General features: G+C 38.7%; 1 protein-coding gene, 1 long non-coding RNA gene and 3 other non-coding genes across 8 annotated transcripts in view; all 5 read right to left on the bottom strand.

Moving 5' to 3' along the window:
• The window catches only part of LOC132145718 (uncharacterized), a 383,521-nt gene that overhangs the window by 9,040 nt on the left and 353,818 nt on the right, over window positions 1–20,663 (bottom strand). For 2 of the 4 annotated variants that reach the window (XR_009434501.1, XR_009434504.1), the window contains exons 1-2: window positions 2,346–2,422; window positions 1,674–1,754 (exon numbers count right to left, since the gene is read on the bottom strand). This is a non-coding gene — a long non-coding RNA (uncharacterized LOC132145718). The other 2 variants (XR_009434502.1, XR_009434503.1) reach the window with 2 other exon arrangements.
• Window positions 1,495–1,624, bottom strand: LOC132146143 (small nucleolar RNA SNORA3/SNORA45 family). Its single transcript, XR_009434884.1, has one exon. It is a non-coding gene; the product is annotated as a small nucleolar RNA SNORA3/SNORA45 family (small nucleolar RNA).
• On the bottom strand, window positions 1,830–1,959 carry LOC132146142 (small nucleolar RNA SNORA3/SNORA45 family). Its single transcript, XR_009434883.1, has one exon. It is a non-coding gene; the product is annotated as a small nucleolar RNA SNORA3/SNORA45 family (small nucleolar RNA).
• LOC132146139 (small nucleolar RNA SNORA3/SNORA45 family) lies at window positions 2,165–2,294 on the bottom strand. The gene has a single exon (XR_009434880.1). It is a non-coding gene; the product is annotated as a small nucleolar RNA SNORA3/SNORA45 family (small nucleolar RNA).
• On the bottom strand, window positions 8,105–19,667 carry ppt2b (palmitoyl-protein thioesterase 2b). Its single transcript, XM_059556925.1, has 8 exons — window positions 19,310–19,667; window positions 14,813–14,966; window positions 12,080–12,175; window positions 11,861–11,968; window positions 10,606–10,689; window positions 10,403–10,487; window positions 10,225–10,279; window positions 8,105–8,459 (listed from the first exon to the last, which is right to left on the bottom strand). The coding sequence occupies exons 1-8, from the start codon at window positions 19,448–19,450 to the stop codon at window positions 8,316–8,318; spliced, it is 867 nt and encodes a 288-aa protein (XP_059412908.1). The 5' UTR covers window positions 19,451–19,667; the 3' UTR covers window positions 8,105–8,315.

Here is a 20,663-nt window from a genome sequence, read left to right as displayed (position 1 = left end):
CTTAAATTATTTAAATGTGTTGACAGTCAGGACATTTTGTGATGACCTGATTATGGCCGAATCCCAAATCTACCCCTTCCCCCTGTCTCGATTTTCTTTTGGTTGGAGGGGTAAGGGCCAGATAGCCCTTCAAACGAAGGGGTATGAATTATCTCGGCAACATCGCTGCTACAGCGAACAAAAAGACACAAATGTAAGCTTTTTTGGCATAAAGATTTTAACGAAAAGTAATCATTTGTTTTATGTTACATTCTATTGTGAGTTTATATTAATGGTCATGTTACTCAAAGAAATGTTAGAAAAAAAAAAAAAAAATGCTAATATTTGCTAACGTCATATTACAGACTGTATGATAGTGCCACAGCATATGTCTGATCAGGGCCACAACTGCCGTAGACATTGATGGGGGCTAATCCCCCCAATAATTAGACATCGCTAAACCATTTTCTCAAATATTGACTATTCGAGAGAGAAAGAGCGAGAGACAAAGAGAAATGGAAGTTGCATGTATTCGCGTCTGTGCGTTTATCTTTTTAGATAGAGATTTAGAAAAATTTTACTTTTTTTAGATTTAGAGTTTACTTAAAAACAGCGATTGTATCCTCTCGTCGCTGGAAAATATAATGTAGCGATTCAGTATTTAAACTTTATTTAATAAAAGTCGTGGGGCAGCGTTGACAAGTTTATTTTCTCCTGGATGTGTGAGCTGCACGATTTCCGATATGTGTGTGTGTGTCAGTAAGCAGTGCATTAATACAGAACGATAATTAAAGGCTCTAATGCACACCAGCACACGAGTATATGTGTTTATTGTAAGAGCTAGATGACGAATGATGGCGTGTGATGGCATAGTAGTGGTGTCCCAATCCACTCTGTTTTAAGGGACAAGGGGAAGGGGTAGGCGGAGCGGTATAAAATAGAATCGGGCCTATATCGGTCTTATAATACGTAATGATAATGCATCATCAAGACTGTGTTGTAGATGTTGATGAAAGCCTTTTACCCTTGCACAGTTAACCATATGCATTACATCCATCCATATTAAGTTCAATAAATGTTGCTTTTTTAAATTGCAGTTTTAACAATTGGCATCATTGTGTCATTTTTATGATGTTAATTGAGTGAGAAAAAGCAGTATCGGCTCCAAATATCGGCAGCCCATATCGGTCATCGGCTAAGGCTGATGGGAAAAAAAATAAATAAAAATAATCTGTATCAGCACTAAAAATCCATATCGGTCGATCCCAAGTATCTACATACAGCGACAATGACTTTGTCCTCCATTGTTGTTTCGGATTTTCCCTCCGCTTGCTATGTTGTAATCACATCACTACTATAGCAAGCTCCTGATTGGTTAACACAGCATGAAATTTCACCAAAGTTCAGATTTTTCACTCCGCAGGATATCTATTGGCGTCTTTGCATTGACTTAACATGTAAATCACTCACGCTAAACGCTTCATTCACATCTGGTATGGTAGGCCACAGTATTTGACGTGTTTCTGAGCTGGTGATTGGCTGGGCAACGTACAGCAGCAGCCAATGAATAAGCAGAGAGTTACTCTGCGAGGACTATAGCACACCAGGACCACGAGCAGCATCAGGGTGTGACTCTAGTCTCGCTTTACTTGATCAGAAACATACAAATCACAGTCAGTCAGAAGCAAACTCACGCTGACAGCACTGTTGAGCCGGTGGACGCTCCTCCTGACCGATACGCCATTAATGACCTCATCCACCAGCATCTGCAGGGGCTTCGAGAGACAACCACACATTACACTTCAACCACTGCTGAGCAAGTCACACACACAACAGTCTGATAAACAGGGGTTTGTTTCTGAGCTGGTGATTGGCTGGGCAACGTACAGCAGCAGCCAATGAATAAGCAGAGAGTTACTCTGCGAGGACTATAGCACACCAGGACCACGAGCAGCATCAGGGTGTGACTCTAGTCTCGCTTTACTTGATCAGAAACATACAAATCACAGTCAGTCAGAAGCAAACTCACGCTGACAGCACTGTTGAGCCGGTGGACGCTCCTCCTGACCGATACGTCATTAATGACCTCATCCACCAGCATCTGCAGGGGCTTCGAGAGACAACCACACATTACACTTCAACCACTGCTGAGCAAGTCACACACACAACAGTCTGATAAACAGGGGTTTGTTTCTGAGCTGGTGATTGGCTGGGCAACAGAAAGCAGCAGCCAATGAATAAGCAGAGAGTTACTCTGCGAGGACTATAGCACACCAGGACCACGAGCAGCATCAGGGTGTGACTCTAGTCTCGCTTCTGAAGCAATCAGAGAGATCACAGGCACTGAAGATGAGCAGTGAGGACACCTGGCAAACATCCGAGTCCAGAACCAGTGATCGATCATCCATCTGCTGGTGCAGCATCTCCTGACGAGCACACTGTCAAACAAGAAAGAACTAATTAACAACAGCTGAATCACTCGATCAGTATCTTCTCTGTGTGTACCTTACACTTAGTAAGAACAGGAAAGACAATTTTGTAGAATAAATGCTTGTCTTCATGTACATAGAGATTAGTGGTTATTTCATTTGTACAAACCACTCCATTATATTACTAAATATTGTAAACTGGCGTTTATCATTACTTTTTAATTATTGAAATTAAACAACCGTATTTTTCGGACTATAAGTCGCACCCGAGTATAAGGCCTGGTTCACACCGGACGCCGAAGCGATGCGGAACAGAAAATCACGCGCGGTCCGGCGCCTGCCTGTTCACACCAGACGCGTATTCTCCGCGGCGGTCTACAATCGCTTGCTCAGTTGTTGTTTATTCAGAGCACATCATGGGAAATAAGTAAATAACCTCATAAAATGAATACACCATGTTTCTGTAACCAAGAAGTTATGAAGTTAACCATGTGCGTGCGTGTGTTGTGTTTTTTTCATCTTTCTAGTCTGTTTAGATACACAAATATGATCGCATTTGTTACTCGCGGTATTTTAATTTGAAAATTGCTTATATTTTGACAATTGACCGGATTGTCTCGTGTTTCTTGGTGTGACTTCCTGCCGAAATTGACGCGGATCGCTCGCGGTTCGCGCAAAAAATAGACCAGACGCCGAAACTGGTGCTTCATGGCACGGGCCGGCCGCGGCGCTCCACGTCTGGTGTGAACGACACCATAGTATAACATGGGCGCCGAAAGGAAGCGGCCTCCATTCCGCGCCGCTTCGGCATCCGGTGTGAACCAGGCCTAAGTTGCATCAGTCCAAAAATACATCATGATGAGGAAAAAAACATAAGGTGCACTGGACTATAAGTCGCATTTATTTAGAACCAAGAGAAAACATTACCGTCTACAGCCGCGAGAGGGGCGCTCAATGTTTTCAGTGAGAGACCACAGGAGCACTGAGCAGCATAGAGCGCCCTCTCGCGGCTGTAGACTGTAATGTTTTCTCTTGGTTCATGTCAAATTAATTTTGATAAGTCGCAGGACCAGCCAAACTATGAAAAATAGTGCGACTTATAGTCCAGAAAATACAGAATATATTTTTCTGTACGGTGTTGTATTATTACAGTTTTCTGTAGCGAATCAGGAGCTTAACACATTAACTGAAAATAGCATAACGTTGCATTTTTTATGGATGCACTAAGTTAATATTATTTGCAGAAGCCAAACAAAATGAAGAACTGGGCCGTAATACCGAAAACGTTTTTTGGGCAAATGTTTTTCAGCATTGCACGAATTAAATTTTATCATTTTGAAAGCATGAGCTTTTTAAAGGAAAAAAAACAATAAAAAAACAATTTAGAAAAATTTACTTAACTAAGATTTTTTTATTATTATTTCGCGTGTGTATTAGAATACAACATTCTGCAACTTGTGATTTAGGCCACTTTACTGATTTCAATCATCATTCAGCCACCTCTTCCTCTTCTCACCGGACACTGAACGGCCTCTCTTTAATTTCTTTCTGCAGTTTTAAATGTTTCCACACTGCATGTTCGCGCCTTTATTTGATCACAACACGTCATTGCTCGGTACACTTTATTCGGACGATCACTCGGTAACGTTTGCATTCCTAACAGTTACAACAGTTACCTTTTGTACACTTTTGTGTTGCAAAAATAAGAGCGCACATGGAATCCTTTTTTGAATCGTCCATGCTTTAACAGTAACGTAACTACTTTCACATGCCGTTAGAGAATTCATGGCCTTACTCAGTAAATCAAACTAATGCACGTGGTTTCGTGTAACGTTAGTCAAAGCATTTTTCTTAACAGTGAACAGATACTGGTGTTCGATTAATGTGCGCCAAATATTGTTAGAAAAGTATATAACGCTTGAAATGATGAATCATATCAACATTTTCAGTGAAAAGCAAGCGTTATGTCTCACTCACATGTCTACGCCGCCGCACTCCTCGTCGTTCCGAACCGGAAGAGACAGTCCTGCCTGCGCGTGTCCTTGACGTCATCCTTTCACCGGAAGAGCCGCCGGGGCCTGCTACTGCGCATGCGCCCGTCACACCGTACAGTAATTCTGTATCTGCATTACTGTAAGAGTAGCTGTAGACGTGAATAATACACATTATAGAGAAAAATGTCATTTATTGTTAGTTTCCAACCGTAGCTGTATCCCTTTAGCCACGAGCCTTCAGATTAGCAAAACGTTTACACTTTTTGATACAGACATAATATTTCTTAACTTCCTATAACTTTCATATATGCAACTATAACTTGTTTTCTTCATGTTTATATAAACGACATTTCAGATATAAATATATAGTGCAGTTTTGTTTACATTAAGTCACTCATTTATTGATTGATGTCTTTTTAATAGTTTGATTTTAATTGAAATTGAATTAAAATCTTAAAATCTTACCAGAGCTCAGACTTGTTTAGCTGCCTGTATATGTTTTTTAAATAATAAATGAAATGACAGACAAACTGTGTGTGTGTGTGTGTGTGTGTGAGAGAGAGAGAGAGAGAGAGATAGAGCTCTAGAGATCAATAATAAAATAGTTCCCTATTGTTGCCCAGTAAATGATAAATGTGCAGAGTTTAAAAAGACAGTCCACTAACTTCCATTATGTGAAGTCTGCTATATAGCCTCATTCTCAGCCTGCCTATCATTATTTGATATTTGTCAGCTCTCGTTTCTCTTAAAACATCTATCTTCTTTGATTGAGTTTACTTGTCTCCCTTTTATTTTTTGACTGCTTCCTTTGCCAGTTTGTCTGTTTTCGTATTTCCCAGAATTCCCGAAAGCAATATTTTTCCTTGACCATCACGACTATTCAGTTAGCAAGTTGTCACAAAGCAGGTCCTGATAGTGTCTGGCCAGATCCAGAATCACTACATGAGAAATAAACCAATGAAACCCACTCCGTCATTCGCTTTCATTCATAATCACTTTAGCATTGGAAGTGGAAACACTGCAACAGTCTGATGTGATTTACTGAAAGAAGACCAGCTCCTGTCACATCTGTTTGCAGATGCTTTGATCCGGAGGATTGTCTGTTTCCTGTCTCTATATCTTTGATATTAATTTGTTAAATCAGCAACCAGACCACACCACAGTTCATAGTCCTTTATTACCATATACCACATGTACATATCGTAAGGGAATGATGAGGATTTTGGATAGTACAGTATCACTTGTGCTTGTAAACTTACCCGGGTATGTTGTATAACCTGCTTTCTTCCCTGAACTCAGAGAAACATGAAGATGTGACTCTCAGATCAGTGGCACTCGAGTGCTTTCAGTCATTCAGATGGATTCTTCTTCTGGACTAAAGCAGGCTCACTAACAGCACACTAGGTGTACAGAGACAAGGGCAGGTTACACTCTATACACATAACCCCACGTGGTTTAGACCAGCGATCCTCAAATCTGGCCCACAAGATCCATATTCTGCACAGCCTTGTGTTGGAGAAAATTACTTTTAAAAGTAATGCATTCAAATAGTGCCTTACTCCCTAAAAACTTATTACGTTACTTGGTCACTTTTTTTATGGGAAGAAATGCATTACGTTACTTTTTAAATCTGGACAGGGCTTGCTTGTTTGTTTTTAATATAAAAAGTTAATTTACAAATGTAAAGCCCTTTCACAACAAAAGTGAAATGAATGAGCCAGGCTGAAGGAAATGAACGTCTGTACAGTGGAGGGCGCAGAAGAAAGGTCAACACTCTCCAGCAATAACAGCACTCAAACAAATGTGTCCTTTTCAGTTGGGTTGAACCATCGAAGGTCAGTAGCAGACGTTGGTTAATAAAATGGGATTGAAACAAATGGCATTCATTTTAAAGAATACTTAATCTGTTTTTGTGAGGGTGGGATGAGTAAATAAATGTTCATATTTATGTCCCTGGAGCACAATACCAGTCTTAAGTTGCTGGGGTATATTTATCCCAATAGCCAAAAATACATTGTATGGGTCAAAATCATTGATTTTTCGGTAACACTTTAGAATAATGGTCCATTAGTTAATGTTAGTTAACTACTTTAGTTAACATGATCCAAGCAAGAACAATCCTTCTTCAGCATTTATTAATCTTAGTTGATGTTAATTTCAACATTTACTAATGCATTTTTCAAATCAAAAGTTGTGTTTGTTAACATTAGTTTAATGCACTGTGAATTAGCATGAATTAACAATGAAAAACGGTCTTTTCATTAACTAACATTAACAAAGATGAATACAGTAGTAAACGTATTGTTCATTGTTTGTTCATGTTAATTAATGAATTAACTAACATCTAAACATCTATCATTCTAAAGTGTTACCGATTTTTCTTTTATGCCAAAAATCATCAGGATATTAAGCAAAAATCATGTTCCATTAAGATATTCTGTAAATTTCCAACTGTAAATATATCAAATCTCCATTTTTGATTAGTAATATGCATGGCTAAAAACTTCATTTGGACAACTTTAAAGATGATTTTCTCAATATTTAGATTTTTGTGCTCCCTCAGATTCCACTTTCAAATATCATCTCCTAACAAACCATGGGAAATCAAAGGAAAGAGGATTTATTCAGCTTTCAGATGATGCATAAATCTCAATTCTGAAAAAATTGACCCATATGACTGGAACATGAGAGCAGTCAGTCGAGACGCGGGAAACAAAGTTAATGAAGTTACTAGTTTGAAAAAATAACTCTGATATTTTCTTCTAAATTAAAAAGGTAATTTGCTTGTTACTTGCAATGTTACTTACTGGGCCTCCGGGGCAAGATTCGAGGAACCCTGTTCAGACCGCTGCACTTATGCTAAAAAACGTCTAACAATAGACAACACTGTTAACTTCATAAAATGGAAATTTTATTCTGAAAGCTGGCTTGAGTACAAACAGTAAAGCACACTGGTATGAACCTCAAGTCCCTTACAAAATCTACATCTGAAGATGTTCACGGTGTTGAAATATTGAAAATTGTACTTCAGTATTAAAGAGTTTTCTACTTCAGACACTATACGTATACTTTATGGTAAACTATCCGATAACCCCCAATGTTAGACATTTAATTAAAAATAGTTCAACCAAGCCAAAACATAAAATCATGCACATAACACTGCTATGATAACAATAAATATGGCAAAATATGTTTTGTACAGTACTCATCTGTATAGCATGTGTTTATCTCAGCCAGAGGAAATAGATTTCACAATGCATTCTTTCAAATTGTGCTTCTATTAAACCCTTTTCTGAATCTTTCTAAAAATGTTAACACTATATGACATGAACACCTTGTTAGAGCAAGATGACCTTCAAGCATAAAACACCAGGTTTCCATAATTATAAAATAACAGTAAAAGTATTTCATATGAATGAGCGGTTCAGAGTCGGGTCCTTCAGGGCTTGAAGGATGGGAAATGAGAGGTAATGCTTTATACAACAAATGCAATTCCCTTTCCGGTTTCTTTCACGCTATCCCTTTTTCTCCTTTCTCCCTTATTCTCTCCTTTCTCATTGCACTGTTAGCACTTGGATTAGAGACAAAGTCATGTCCAAACACATCATATGTAAGGCATAAATGTTACTGCAGCAGCAAAGTCCACATCAAACACACCACATAATTCAAAAGAGGAAATAGAAACTATATCTACAGTACACATTGAAAAATAGAGCTTCAGATCTTTCTGCAAAATGAGAAATGTATCCCTCAGGCACTGATGGTTATTCCTTATGTTTAGAAGTCACCTTTCTACCCCTGTATTTCACTGAATGTGTGTATGAGGCCATGCATTAGTGTCCTGTAACGAAATGTATACAGTGAATAGAAAATAGAGAAAGATCTGTAGTCAAGTGTGGGCGCTTGTCAGTGTCTACGTGAGCCATTTCTCAATGCAGGTTTTATAAACGGTTTCATTGGAGTGCCAGAAGACGTGAGCGACACCTGCCATCGAACACAGAGCCAGATCTCCTCGAGCGTACAGCGTCTTCAGCCCGAAGATGTCCATCAAAAACACCTGGAAAACATGAGGAGTCATGAGGAGGAAGTCCAATCTGTCGGGAGTCTGAGGTCCTGAGCTGGCTCTCATTAAGGAGATCTCTGGAGCGCAACTTCAGATCCAGAGACAGAACGATGTCAGACAGAGCTCAGCTTCCTGATTTATACACATGTAGAGGAAACATCAAAAACGGGCTCTCGCTAAAAGAGCTACCCGATCACACACTGTTCTGAAATCAATCACCATTAAGCCCACAAAACAATGCATTTTGTTTAATGGGGTCTTTTTTATAACTGAAGGCGAGTACCACCGATGAGGTCTCAGATTTATAATAGATATTTTCCCCCTAACAATCACTAAAGCCCTTCAACATTACACTACTACTGAGAGCTATCAATTTGAACATTTAGTGTTATTTTGGCTTGGCATTCTTTGACCATGATGATAGGACAGTTTGGAGTTGATCTGACACATAGTTTCTTTCACATTACAGTTTTTCTCAGTCACTTTGGTGCATTTCTCAAATCAGAAATGAAATTCTCAAAACTACTTGTACAACCTCCACATCATCTAGTCATTTATACACATCATAAAACCAGTTTCTCATTCTTTTGAACAATTTGCAATTGCTTTTGTACATTCATGCAATTGATTATGTACATTTATCTGCAGTTTCCTACATTATCAGTTGCTAATATCATGTCGCTCAAAATGTATTATTCAGTTTTCTGTGCAATAGTCTTACCCCTCAAAACATCTAGTCTCTAGTTCATTGTATAAGTCATTCAATGCAAAATGGTTAATCTACTTGTGTCATAAACTGCCAAGCACACGTTTTTTTTTTTTACACATTATTATTAGACTTTTTGTCAATTTGGCATGAATTGTGCAAGTGAATATTTACTAAAGAGGAGAATGTAGATGATAAACCAATGATAGACCATTTCTCTGAAATAGCTCAAAGGTTCATCTCATGAATCTTCAGTTAGAAAGCTTATACTGTATAGACAGAGGACAACACAAGAGTTACACATTCTGACAATTGACTTATTTTCATCTTTGTGCCCATATTTCTTTTTCCTTTTCTATATCACATTGACATTGTAAAGGTTTTTGGCCAGACCACAGGTAAAAGTGTAACTGGGAATTCTATCCAGTCTCTTTCAATCAATATCCCACATACAGTAATGTGTAAATTTGTACTGTTGAAATGGATATATGGCATACATAAGCATATGGCATAGTTTACATCAGAACATCTCTCCAGAGCACACTGTTATATTGACAACATGACTAAGCGATTTGACTGTCTTATCCGTAAACTATGACACAAGGACTTGTCATTCGATGGCACTGACATGTTCATTGACACAGATATTTATTTTTGAGAGATGAACTAAGGATTTTGAGCAAGAGACTGGCTTTTGCAGGTAATCCATGGTGTTTTGCTATTTGTACGAGTTGTTTTGAGAAATGCACTTACTGTTTTGCAAATTGTGAGTTTGATTCGAGAAATGTACCAAAGCGACTGAGAAAAACTGTAATATGAAATGATAAAGGCTACAGCATGCATCCTCGTATGTGTCTGTGCAACTGAAAACAGTGATCGAGGCCTCTGCTTTAGCTGTGTTAAACAGTTTAAACACCGTAAACTGGAGAAATTATTCACCTGCATTATCGCGCTAATTTTGACAGCACTATATACATATATACACTTGGTATTTGTTGTCAAAGTCAGGGGACACATTACTCTGGACTTACAAAGAAATGAAATGATACTTACTTTCTGGTTTTTCATCTCAACGACCGTTTCATTCTCATCGTAGAAACCGAACTGACTGAAAAGCAAGAAAATGAGGCATCATGAAAAATCTCTTAACAACAAATAATGGTAAATACCCATGACAAGGTTTTGTGAATCATGGTTGAAGATGACAGAACTGACAGGTGACTGGACCAACCTTGACTGCCACGGAGTGATGACTCCATCATCAGCTCCACCAATCAGCACCAGCTTCTTAATGCGCAGGAAGTTTTGTTTCCAAGCTGTGCAAAGACAATACTACATCACAAAGCAGCTCTGGCACTCAACAGCACACAAATCACCGTCCTCTAACAGAACTAGTCCTTTCGCTGAAGCAGGTGATGTGGTGCCTCTCCTCACCTGTAGAGTTGGGATTTTCTTTCTCGTTGTTCAGTAAGGCCAGGTAGTCACTGCTGTTGATGTACATGTCTCTGTGATGAGGGTCTGGAGACAAAACACACACCGAAACATCACCGCATGTCTCGCCAGACCACGGGAACACACTTGTCTTCTTAATAATACCATTATTGAAATAGAAATGGTTACAGGTATATTCCCTTTTGAGCTTAGTTCGACACAGCACGAATCGTTCTGTTACAGTTCACTGTAGAATCTGATAAATCTGGCTAACTTAAAAAAGACTAGTATCAATTACTACAAGACAAATGTTTAGTTACACAAGAGTACTAGTAACTACAAAAGAACTGTGGGGGATCCTTTACTTTAGGTTTACTCATTATACTCACTGACTCCCAGAGTGCATTGCGGCACAATTAAATTATGCAATTGCTCTGTTTTACTGTTGTTGTTTTCATTTGCTGTCTTGGCAGTAGTAACAAAACTAAGAGAGCAAATAAAATGGCTACAGTTACAATTAATAAAAAGTAAATCAAACTGAAATGTTACCATTGTAGTGATCCGTGCACTGAATGAAGAAGTCTGTGTGTAACTCATATTAGCATATTAGCACACATATTAACAGATTACAGCAAACCAGGGCAAAGCTTCTCAAGGGCTTTACGAAAAACTAGTTTTAAAAGCTTTAATAAGACAAATACACAAATGTTTTAATTAGAAGATAGATCACCTTCTAAAAGCAACCTATTACTTTTCTCCTTTGAAAATCAAATAACTGATTTCATGTTGCATTGCTGCATTAATGAAAGACAATTATAATAACATTAACATAAGTTTCAAGTGCCCAACCAAAGGGAACGCTGATCACTATTATGGTGAGTTTAACACACACACCCACACACACCCACACACCCACACACCCACACACACAGTCAGGTCTATTAAGCCTCTTCTGTTCTTCTTCTGTTCATGTTTGTGCACTGCTTCCTCTCACTGGTGTATTAATGTCAGTGGGTCCTCTGTGGCTACTTTAATATTTAAGCGCAAGCGTTACTCATAGCAGTAAGTCAATGGTTTTATTTGCCTTGAAAGTAGCTGCAACTTAATAAAACCTAGTAAGTATAACAAAGAAGTAAAGAAAGCTAATTCCAAGTAAGGTAAACTACTGTATTTCACAGTAGTACAGTAGTAGTAAAGCCTGCTGACCCGTGGCTCATTAATGGTTTGAGTTGACGTTCTGCTCCATTCGTCCACTCACCGTTCCAGTAGTTACAGATCGAGATCTTCTGGCCCACTGCGGTATAGCACACATGATACAGGTTGGATTTGACGAACTGAGGGAAGAGGTACTTCAGATAGTCTGTGTCTATGAAAGAAGAGCAAATATGAAACGTGAGCAAAACCAGATGAGACGAGGCATTACAGTTCAGTGTGTGTCCTGGAGCACAGCAGTCTGTAGATGTGTTTCTGAGCGTACCTCCATACTGCCCGGCCTGCGGAGCAGACAGAGATATGAACGAGTGCACGTTATGATCTGGAAGAGTGGACAGGATCCCTCGACACACCAGGCCACCTGCAACAGATCCAGACATGCCCTGGCGTTAACCCTCAGATAAGACAAGTCACGCTTACAACAACAGAACAGAACAGAAGTAAGAGCAGAATGAGCACCACGGCAAAAATCTGTATGTTTATTATAAGGCAAAAGCAGAACTTGTCAATCAGAGTCTGCTATTTAAAAAAATGTTCACAAAATGCAAAACATAAAACTTTAGAAAAGAGTTAATAGCAGTATATGAAGGAAACTTTCAAGAATATTTCCCGATCAAATTCCCAGGAAGATTCCAGCAGATGTTCGCTTTAGCCCCTGATGCTCCTAACCTCTGGATCACACGCATAGGCCAACAAACACAGTCTAACATTTCACATCAATCTACTACATTTTACAATTTTAATATTTTTTGATTAAGATTTGTGTTGTGTCATAATTATAAATAAAAAAAATATTTAAAATATATAAAAAATATTTGTATTGTTATTTTTCTCCCATTAATTCATTTTTTAAGATTAAAACAGAGAAAAAAGCATTTAAAATCGAGTGTGAAGAACTATCTGGACAGATAAATGATGTCCATATGTAATAGCAGGGTGTAGCCACTAGAGGCCGGTACAGCTCTAGTGTGAATATACCTGTATGTACTGTACAGGACTGGACTAAAGTCACCAAGCTTCAGAGCGTTACAATTATAAATGATTGAATGGAACAAAAATATCTAAACGTAAATTGCTGATCTGGAGATTGGTAGGTCTGGTATTAAAATCGGTTGACTTTAGCTTTCTTTGTTGCATTATGTCACAAATAATTCAAAAATAAAGATTATACTTCAAGAGGTGCATGCACAAACTTTGGAAAAAGTATATTTGTGGCACTCAGTTATGTTCTATGCAATTGTTTTGATAGTTAAAAAGAAGATAGATTTAATCAGCATTTGTTCTTGAGACATTCCTCGTTAAAAGAAAAATAAGTATCTGTGTGCAAAGTGACCCATGTTTAGTTTTTGACTCAATTTACTCGAGGAGCCACACTGAAATCCCTGCATCTCTGGAAATGAAGCATCCAGGGGCTTAACACTTAAGATACCAAGAGGAAAGTTTGTTAAGAACAGGGTTCCCACACATTTCAAAATGTCATACTTTTCCAGATTGATATTTCCAAACCTCTCAGAAGATTTTCAGACCATAGTGAACATACATGCTTCATAGAGCATTATTTTCATCATTGTATTTAGTATATAGTCATCTGCAAATATTCTTATCATCTCATATATAATAAAGAATAAATAAATAAATAAAAATTACGTGCATAATAAAACTTTGCTTACGCATCAGTTTCTAGTTTAATATAATCTATTTCCTTTGTGCAACACTGTCCAAGAATAAAACAAGAGCATCGATGCACATAAATGATTAGAAATCTACTTGCTCAAATGTTGTTTGTTTTCTAATGGTATTACCTCTAATATCAAGAGCCCGTGAATGATGATCACAGGTTTATACGCGACACACACACACAACACACACACAGAGACCAGCGACCACACACATGCATCCTTCATCATAACAACAACGATAAAATAAAACCACGTCTAATTTAGATTAAAATTTACAATAAAAGCAAAACAGTGAGGTCAGAAGTGATCCCCAGGGCGCTCCTGTGTGAGTTTCTGTGTGCACTCGGCTCCCTCGATCATATTTAGGGCGACTTGCATCTGTTTGTGTTGCTTCCGGTTAGTACATCAACAAGCGTTCGTCATATCCGTGCTCAGCTGCCCTCCCAGACGTACATCTACACTCCCAGACATTATGAAGCTTTCTGCCCATCAAAGTGTAGCTTCTATGAAAAATAAGAGGTTTGATTCATAAGTTTTGTGAAAAAGGGAATTATTTCAATTTATTATTTCTTTTTTTCTCTTTTAATTTTCGTTTCTAAAGATCTCACTGTCACAACATTTAGCTTGGACTATATTCACAAATACCGTGTAAATACATTTGCAAACAATGCTAGTGTCCAATTTACCACATCCTCTTTGGTGGCACAGAAACCATGGCATAAAATCTGCCAAGGTCAAGGGTTTATAAAAAAAACACTGCTACTGTAAAATAGGGGTTTAAATGTGGATTTCTCTAGAGCAGTGTGCCATATTGCAAGGTCTTAGGTCTGTTTAACGCATGCTTTGTGGAGGCCAAGTAATCACACCACAGAATGGGCTGAAGGCACAATAGGTAGCTCTGTGTACATCGTCCTATAAGATATAAACTATGACCTTACCTTCAAACCTCAGGTGAAAATTGTCATTTTGGCCCCTCGCTACAAAACAGTGGATTACTCAGTAAATATACTGTAATATTTTGGCCTTCCACTTCACATATTTATTTCTTCAGAAAAAATCTACACGAAACCAAACATTTGAGACGAGGACCTTTGTTTGTGTCAGTCCTGGTCCTGTCTAGTGTTTAATGCAGCTCCTCCGGCCGTGCTTAAACCCCAGCACAGCAACAGATAACAAAAACAAGTCGTTTCCTCTCACTGCTCAGCAAACCACAGCGTGATGTCATGATGTTGCAAAGCAGCATGTGGTGCACATCATGCCTAACAACAACAAGCCTCTAGTAAAGCACACAGCGTAACACTATTGTGTGACCTACAAACCTTGCGAGTAGCAGATGAGGTGGACGCCATCGGCTGCGTGCTGCATGATGGGATATATGGCTTCTGTAAAGCCCTCCACCTGCTTCCAGAGCGGCTGCAAGCTGGCGCTGCGGTCAAACAGGTCTAGGACAGTCACATTAGTGCCTGGGTGAGACTGTCACCAGACAACACACAAAACACACACACATCAGTTACAGATCATCAGACAACACACACACACCAGTTACAGATCACCAGACCACACACACACACACACACACACACCAGTTACAGATCATCAGACAACACACACACACACACACACACACACAAACACACACACACACACACACACACACACACCAGTTACAGATCATCAGACAACACACAAAACACACACACACACCAGTTACAGATCATCAGACAACACACACACACACACACACACACACACACACACACCAGATCAACAGACAACAGTAATGACTTTATGAACTACTTTACTTCTAAAATCGATACTATTAGAGATAAAATTGCAACCATTTAGCCGTCAGCTACAGTATCACATCAGACAGTGCACTATAGACCCCCTTAGGAACAGTTCCACTCATTCTCTAACATAGGAGAGGAAGAATTGTATAAACTTGTTAAATCATCTAAACCAACAACATGTATGTTAGACCCTATACCATCTAAGCTCCTAAAAGAGGTGCTTCCAGAAGTCATAGATCCTCTTCTGACTATTATTAATTCCTCATTGTTATTAGGATATGTCCCCAAAACCTTCAAACTGGCTGTTAATTAACTTGGCTTGGTTTCATATCCCTCCACACTGGTGTTTTTCCCTCATCATTTAGACAGGCTTGTATAACTGCACTACTTAAGAAACTCAACCCATCCCTTTTAGAGAACTACAGACCAGTTTCCCTTCTTCCTTTCATTGCAAAAACACTTGAACGAGCTGTGTGCAACCAAGTGTCTACATTTCTCACAAACAACAACCTCCTTGACAGCAACCAATCTGGCTTCAGAAGTGGACATTCAACTGAGACTGACTTGCTCTCAGTTGTTGAAGCTCTAAGACTGGCAAGAGCGGAATCCAAATCTTCAGTACTTATCCTGCTTGATCTGTCCGCTGCTTTTGACACAGTTAACCACCAGATCCTCCTATCAACCCTACTGGCAAAAGGCATCTCAGGAACCACACTTCAATGGTTTGAGTCTTACCTATCTGATAGGTCCTTCAAAGTATCTTGGAGAGGTGAGGTAGCCAAGTCACAACATCTAACTACTGGGGTGCCTCAGGGCTCAGTTCTTGGACCACTTCTCTTCTCTGTCTACATGGCATCATTAGGTTCTGTCATTCAGAAACATGGCTTTTCATACCACTGCTATGCTGATGACACTCAACTCTACCTCTCTTTCCATCCTGATGATCCGACGGTAGCTATTCGCATCTCAGCTTGTCTAACAGACATTTCTTGCTGTATGATAGACCATCACCTTCAACTCAACCTTGCCAAGACAGAACTGCTTATGATTCCAGCAAATCCATCGTTTCATCACAATTTCACAATCAAGCACATCAACCATAACTCTTTCAAAAACAGCCAGAAGCCTTGGAGTTATGATTGATGATCAGCTGACTTTCTCAGACCACATGGTTAAAACGGTCGGATCCTGCAGATTTGCTTTATTCAACATCAAGAAGATCAAGCCCTTTCTTTGGGAACATGCTGCACAACTCCTTGTTCAAGCTCTTGTTCTGTCCAGGCTGGACTATTGCAATGCCCTCTTGGCAGGTCTTCCAGCCAATTATATCAAACCTTTACAATTAATTCAGAACGCGGCAGCAAGATTAATTTTTAATGAGCTGAAAAGAATACATGTCACACCTCTGTTTATCAATTTGCACTGGCTACTAATAGCTGCTCACATAAAATTCAAGGCATTGATGTTTGCCTACAAAACTACCACTGGCTCTGAACCCATTTACCTAAATGTATTACTTCAGACTTATGTGCCACTAGAAGCTTTTGTTTGTGCCATCCCAAAGCAGCACAAAGTCACTTTTACGGACTTTTAAATTTAATGTTCCTTCCAGGTGGAATGACCTCCCCAAATCAATCCGAGCAGCTGAGTCCTTAGCCATCTTCAAGAATCGGCTTAAATTCTGTTTTCTTTATTATATTATTTAAAAGCCCTAGCTACGTGTACTGTCTTAAGCTAACTGAGACTTGTTATAACACTTATATCATTGCACTTTTGTTGTTTTTGATTGCTTCCACTGTCCTAACTTGTAAGTCGCTTTGGATAAAAACGTCTGCTAAATGAACAAATGTAAATGTAAATGTTATTAACCCTCTCATTAAAATAAACACAACTTGACCCCAAAAAACTAGTTAATTATAGGCCGATATCGAATGTCCCTTTTCTGTCCAAGATACTAGAAAAGGTGGTATTCACACAATTATATTCCTTCTTAGAGAAAAATGGTATCTGTGAGGATTTCCAGTCAGGATGTAGACCGTATCATAGTACTGAGACTGATCTCCTAAGAGTTACAAATGGCCTGCTCTTATCATCTGATCGTGGTTGTATCTCTCTATTAGTTTTATTGGATCTTAGTGCTGCGTTTGACACTGTTGACCACAACATCATTTTGCATAGACTTGAATACTTTGTTGGCATCAGTGGAAGTGCATTAGCATGGTTTAAATCGTACTTATATGGCCGCCATCAGTTCGTAGCAGTGAATGAAAAGGTATCATATCGATCACAAGTGCAGTATGGAGTACCTCAAGGCTCAGTACTAGGGCCGCTACTCTTCACGCTTTATATGTTACCCTTGGGAGATATCATCAGGAAACATGGTGTTAGCTTTCACGGTTATGATATTATTATAGAATATCAAAATCAACTGCGGGCGGCAGATCCTTTTCCTATTTGGCACCTAAACTCTGGAATAACCTACCTAACATTGTTCGGGAGGCAGACACACTCTTGCAGTTTAAATCTAGATTAAAGACCCATCTCTTTAACCTGGCTTACACATAACACACTAATATGCTTCTAATATCCAAATCCGTTAAAGGATTTTTAGGCTGCATTAATTAGGTAAACCGGAACCGGGAACACTTCCCATAACACCCGATGTACTTGCTACATCATTAGAAGAATGGCATCTACGACATGTTGGTCAGTTGCTTTGAATGCAATGTATTTTGTTTAAAGCACTATATAAATAAAGGTGACTTGACAAACCAGTAGCAGATCAACAGACAACACACACACACACACAAAACAGTTACTGATCAAAAGACAACACACACATTACAGTTACAGATCAACAGACACACACACGCACACACACACACCAGTAACAGATCAACAGACAACACACACACACACACACACACACACACACCAGTAACAGATCAACAGACAACACACACACACACACACACCAGTAACAGATCAACAGACAAACACACCAGTTACTGATCAAAAGACAAAACACACATTACAGTTACAGATCAACAGACACACACACACACACACAAACACCAGTAACAGATCAACACACACACACACACACACACCAGTAACAGATCAACACACACACACACACACACACACACACCCATACACACACCAGTTACAGATCAACAGACAACACACGCGTTACAGATCAACAGACAACACAAACACCAGTAACAGATCAACACACACACACACACCAGTAAAAGATCAACACAACACACACACACACACACACCAGTAACAGATCAACACACACACACACACACACAAACACCAGTAACAGATCAACACACACACACACACATACACACATACACACACACAAACACCAGTAACAGATCAACACACACACACACACCAGTAAAAGATCAACACAACACACACACACACACACACACACCAGTAACAGATCAACACACACACACACACACACCAGTAACAGATCAAGTTGATCTGTTACTGGTGTGTGTGTGTGTGTGTGTGTGTGTTGATCTGATCAACACACACACACACACCAGTAACAGATCAACACACACACACACACATACACCAGTATGGCCTCTCATTGCTTATTCCCATTCGTCATGAGGAACTACAACAAAACATGTCTACAGCAATAATTGATGTAACGTTATATGATTTTATTTTATTTCAGTATCTTTCCTTCCTTTTTTAATAAAAGAAGATAAGACCTACAGTATTTGTATTAATTTATTTTTGGTAATTGAAAAAAACATATGCTTTTAATTAAAAACCCTAAATGAATGGACAGAATTTTATGTAGATTATAAAACAGACGGAATCACCATTTTATACTCTCAGTGTCTGTAGGTAAGAAGGTTTTTGTCCTCTAGTCGTCTCTATTGTGGAGTTATTGTCTGTATATTGACCCTGTGCAAACGTACAGATGTGATACTCTTGGTGACAGAGTAACGAGAGGAAACATATAATACTGTTATCAGAGAAATGCTTTACCAGGTTGATGAATCGGTGAAGGTTGATAAAATCCGCGGAGGTGTCGAAGAGCCCGTGAATGATGATCACAGGTTTATACGCGACACACACACACAACACACACACAGAGACCAGCGACCACACACATGCACCCTTCATCATAACAACAACGATAAAACAAAACCACGTCTAATTTAGATTAAAATTTACAATAAAAGCAAAACAGTGAGGTCAGAAGTGATCCCCAGGGCGCTCCTGTGTGAGTTTCTGTGTGCGCTCGGCTCCCTCGATCATATTTAGGGCGACTTGCATCTGTTTGTGTTGCTTCCGGTTAGTACATCAACAAGCGTTCGTCATATCCGTGCTCAGCTGCCCTCCCAGACGTACATCTACACTCCCAGACATTATGAAGCTTTCTGCCCATCAAAGTGTAGCTTCTATGAAAAATAAGAGGTTTGATTCATAAGTTTTGTGAAAAAGGGAATTATTTCAATTTATTATTTTTTTTCTCTTTTAATTTTCGTTTCTAAAGATCTCACTGTCACAACATTTAGCTTTGACTATATTCACAAATGCCATGTACTGTAAATACATTTGTAAACCATGCATCACAATTTGAGGTAAGAAACACCTCTCAAGTCTAATGACCATGTATGAAACACAATAATTATGAAGTCACTTTTAAGGGGGCTGAAGTGACTCTAATGGAGAGCTGGGTACAACTGATTACATGTGATCTGGACTACTCAGATTCCACAAATTAAGTACTTGTAATTTGATTAAATTACATTTTGAAATATTCGTAATCAGACTATTTATTGGTAACACTTTATTTCGATAGTCCACTTTAGACATTATACTAACAGTAAGTAACTTTGCAACTCCATGTCAACTAGCAGTCATTATAGTATTAGTACTGTGTCTGCTTAATATCTTCTAACACTTTATTGTAATGGATCCACAACATACAACATACTATGAGAAACTTTGCAAGTATATGCCACCATATTCTACTAATCCTAAACCCAATCTAAGTCTCTTAGAGTTAGTAGATGTAGTTACAAAGTTTCTTATAGTTAGTAGAATGTCTAGTGTCAAAATATCAAAATAAATTTAGTTTTTATTACATGCCTATATATTCACATAATATCAATAAATTATTCAGAATTTATTGATTCTCCCTAATTACTTTTTTTTCTTTCCTTTCTAAATCAGCCTACAGTTTAAATACACTTAGAAGTCTTCCAGTTCTATAAACATTCACACAATAATCATTAGTCAGGATTTGCACAGCATTTAACCAAAGGATTTATAAAAAATGCTAGGGAATCAGGTAGTGATTTCAGTTAGTGTGTAATAGTTTGGCAGGGGGTCA

Source organism: Carassius carassius, chromosome 8, assembly GCF_963082965.1.
Source record: "Carassius carassius chromosome 8, fCarCar2.1, whole genome shotgun sequence".
NCBI classification, from domain to species: domain Eukaryota; kingdom Metazoa; phylum Chordata; class Actinopteri; order Cypriniformes; family Cyprinidae; genus Carassius; species Carassius carassius.
Note: the sequence above shows the minus strand (reverse complement) of the source record. Positions and strands in the feature narration are given on the sequence as shown.

Coding starts and splice junctions, on each gene's coding strand:
- ppt2b (XM_059556925.1), bottom strand. CDS start 19,450: ATGATGAAGGGTGCATGTGTGTGGTCGCTGGTCTCTGTGTGTGTGTTG. Junction 14,967..19,309: donor TTCACCGATTCATCAACCTG/GTAAAGCATTTC, acceptor GTCTGGTGACAG/TCTCACCCAGGCACTAATGT. Junction 10,280..10,402: donor ATCACTCCGTGGCAGTCAAG/GTTGGTCCAGTC, acceptor CTTGCTTTTCAG/TCAGTTCGGTTTCTACGATG.